This window comes from Phyllobates terribilis, unplaced genomic scaffold (assembly GCF_046119375.1).
Source record: "Phyllobates terribilis strain yellow unplaced genomic scaffold, ASM4611937v1 Scaffold_13__5_contigs__length_258822181, whole genome shotgun sequence".
Lineage (NCBI taxonomy): Eukaryota > Metazoa > Chordata > Amphibia > Anura > Dendrobatidae > Phyllobates > Phyllobates terribilis.
Genome location: NW_027362773.1, coordinates 105,586,754 through 105,588,501, shown reverse-complemented (window position 1 = coordinate 105,588,501; position 1,748 = coordinate 105,586,754). Strand labels below are relative to the sequence as shown.

Genomic DNA, 1,748 nt, shown 5'->3' with positions numbered 1-1,748 from the left:
GTTTTCCTCTTACGGAAACTAGAGTAGGATAGAATTAATTGTCATCTTCCTCATTTGTTGTGATTGTCCTAAAAAAATATTTTTTTAAACCCTATAATGGGGTTGGTTTTCAAACATTGGGCCTTGCAAAAAGATTTTAAGCAGTTTTCTTCTAACAGAGTCAGATTCCAATTCTATCAATTACCACTCACCAATGTAGATTGTTATTGGTCAGATAGGACATGAATTGGTTTCTATGTATATGTATCAGTGCTATTGCTTTAATGAAAAATTGCTTTTCTACTGTCTGTTTTCATCCTATAATCTCATTATTTTATCCATCAACAGATTTTGAAATCTTGAAGTCCACCGGACATGTGTGAGGACAATCACACCACGGTCACTTATGTGTTACTTCTGGGGTTTCAAAACCTTCAAAGCTTCAAGATCCCACTGTTTGTGATCCTACTATTACTTTATATTATTATATTAGTAGGAAACCTTCTGGTCGTCCTTACAGTGCTGATTGCTAAAAATCTCAGACATCCCATGTACATTTTTCTTCAAAATCTTGCCTTGAGTGACTTTCTGTTTTCTTCTGTCGTCATTCCACAATTGTTGTATGTTACATGGTGGGAGACGGGACAGTTAGTCATAGTGGGTTGTATTTTTCAGTTTTATATGTACAGTTTTTTTGGGATAGTTCAGTGTTACCTCTTAACCGTCATGGCCTATGACCGATATCTGGCCATTTGTGACCCTTTACGATATTCTTCTCTTCTGAGCATTAAACATTGCCACAAGCTGGTCTATCTATCATGGTCGTTTGCTTTTGTACTTGATTCTGTCGAAGTCATTTTTCTCTTTCAGTTGAAGTTTTGTGACTCCAACATCATCGATCATTTCTTTTGTGACTTAGCGCCTATACTTAAATTGTCATCAGGTGATACTTTGATCATAATATGGCAAGATTTATTTTTATCAGTTGTTACCATACTGCTGCCATTTCTGTTGGTACTAATATCCTATATATGCATCATGATTACCATCCTCAACATACCATCTATCATGGGAAGGAAAAAAGCCTTTTCCACCTGCAGCACTCATCTGCTCCTTGTGGTCATTTACTACGGGGCTCTGATCGCTTTGTATTTAGCCCCTTCTGGAGATAATTCTCACAATGAAAACAAGTTTAAATCTCTGATAAATACGGTGTTGACTCCATTCAGCAATCCTCTAATATACAGCGTAAGGAACAAGGAGTTAGTGAGGGGCTTCAAGACATTCGTTCACAGACAGATTTGGATAAAATAAAATGATTGTTTACTAGAGATGACCAGATAGATTAGGAGGACTCTGGTCCAACATCTAGATCAGTTTTACCTGGCGGCTAGGCGGGAGGCCCGCAAATCTCTTATCTTCTGGCATCCCTGGCTTGGCTTTTGATTAGCCAGGGTTGGAGCAATGTCATCTGTGCGTCATGTTGCACAGATGACGTTGCGCCAGCCCTGAAGAACCAAATGTCATCTGTCCTCTGCATCACCTATCCTGGCACCACAGCTTCCCACCTAGTCCTGTGCTGGCTCATTTTTCCCCTCCAGCTCTAGTCTTCTCTTCCATCTTCACTCTTTGGTACCGCCGGTGCTGACTAGGTCACAAGTGACATCATAAGGCTATTTGGCGATCATAATGTCACATGAGGTCTTTTGAGCGCCAGAAGTGCTGAAGAGCGAAGAAGACTGAAGAGAAGTCTGGAGCTGGAGGGATTA

The 1,748-nt window shown here is 40.0% G+C and overlaps 1 protein-coding gene across 1 annotated transcript; it reads left to right on the top strand.

Moving 5' to 3' along the window:
* Window positions 1-354: 354 nt before the first annotated feature.
* Window positions 355-1,293, top strand: LOC141173607 (olfactory receptor 1500-like). Its single transcript, XM_073657908.1, has one exon. The coding sequence runs from the start codon at window positions 355-357 to the stop codon at window positions 1,291-1,293; it is 939 nt and encodes a 312-aa protein (XP_073514009.1).
* Window positions 1,294-1,748: the final 455 nt, after the last annotated feature.

Bases quoted from the DNA above. Each gene is read 5' to 3' on its own strand.
- LOC141173607 (XM_073657908.1), top strand. From the start codon at position 355: ATGTGTGAGGACAATCACACCACGGTCACTTATGTGTTACTTCTGGGG.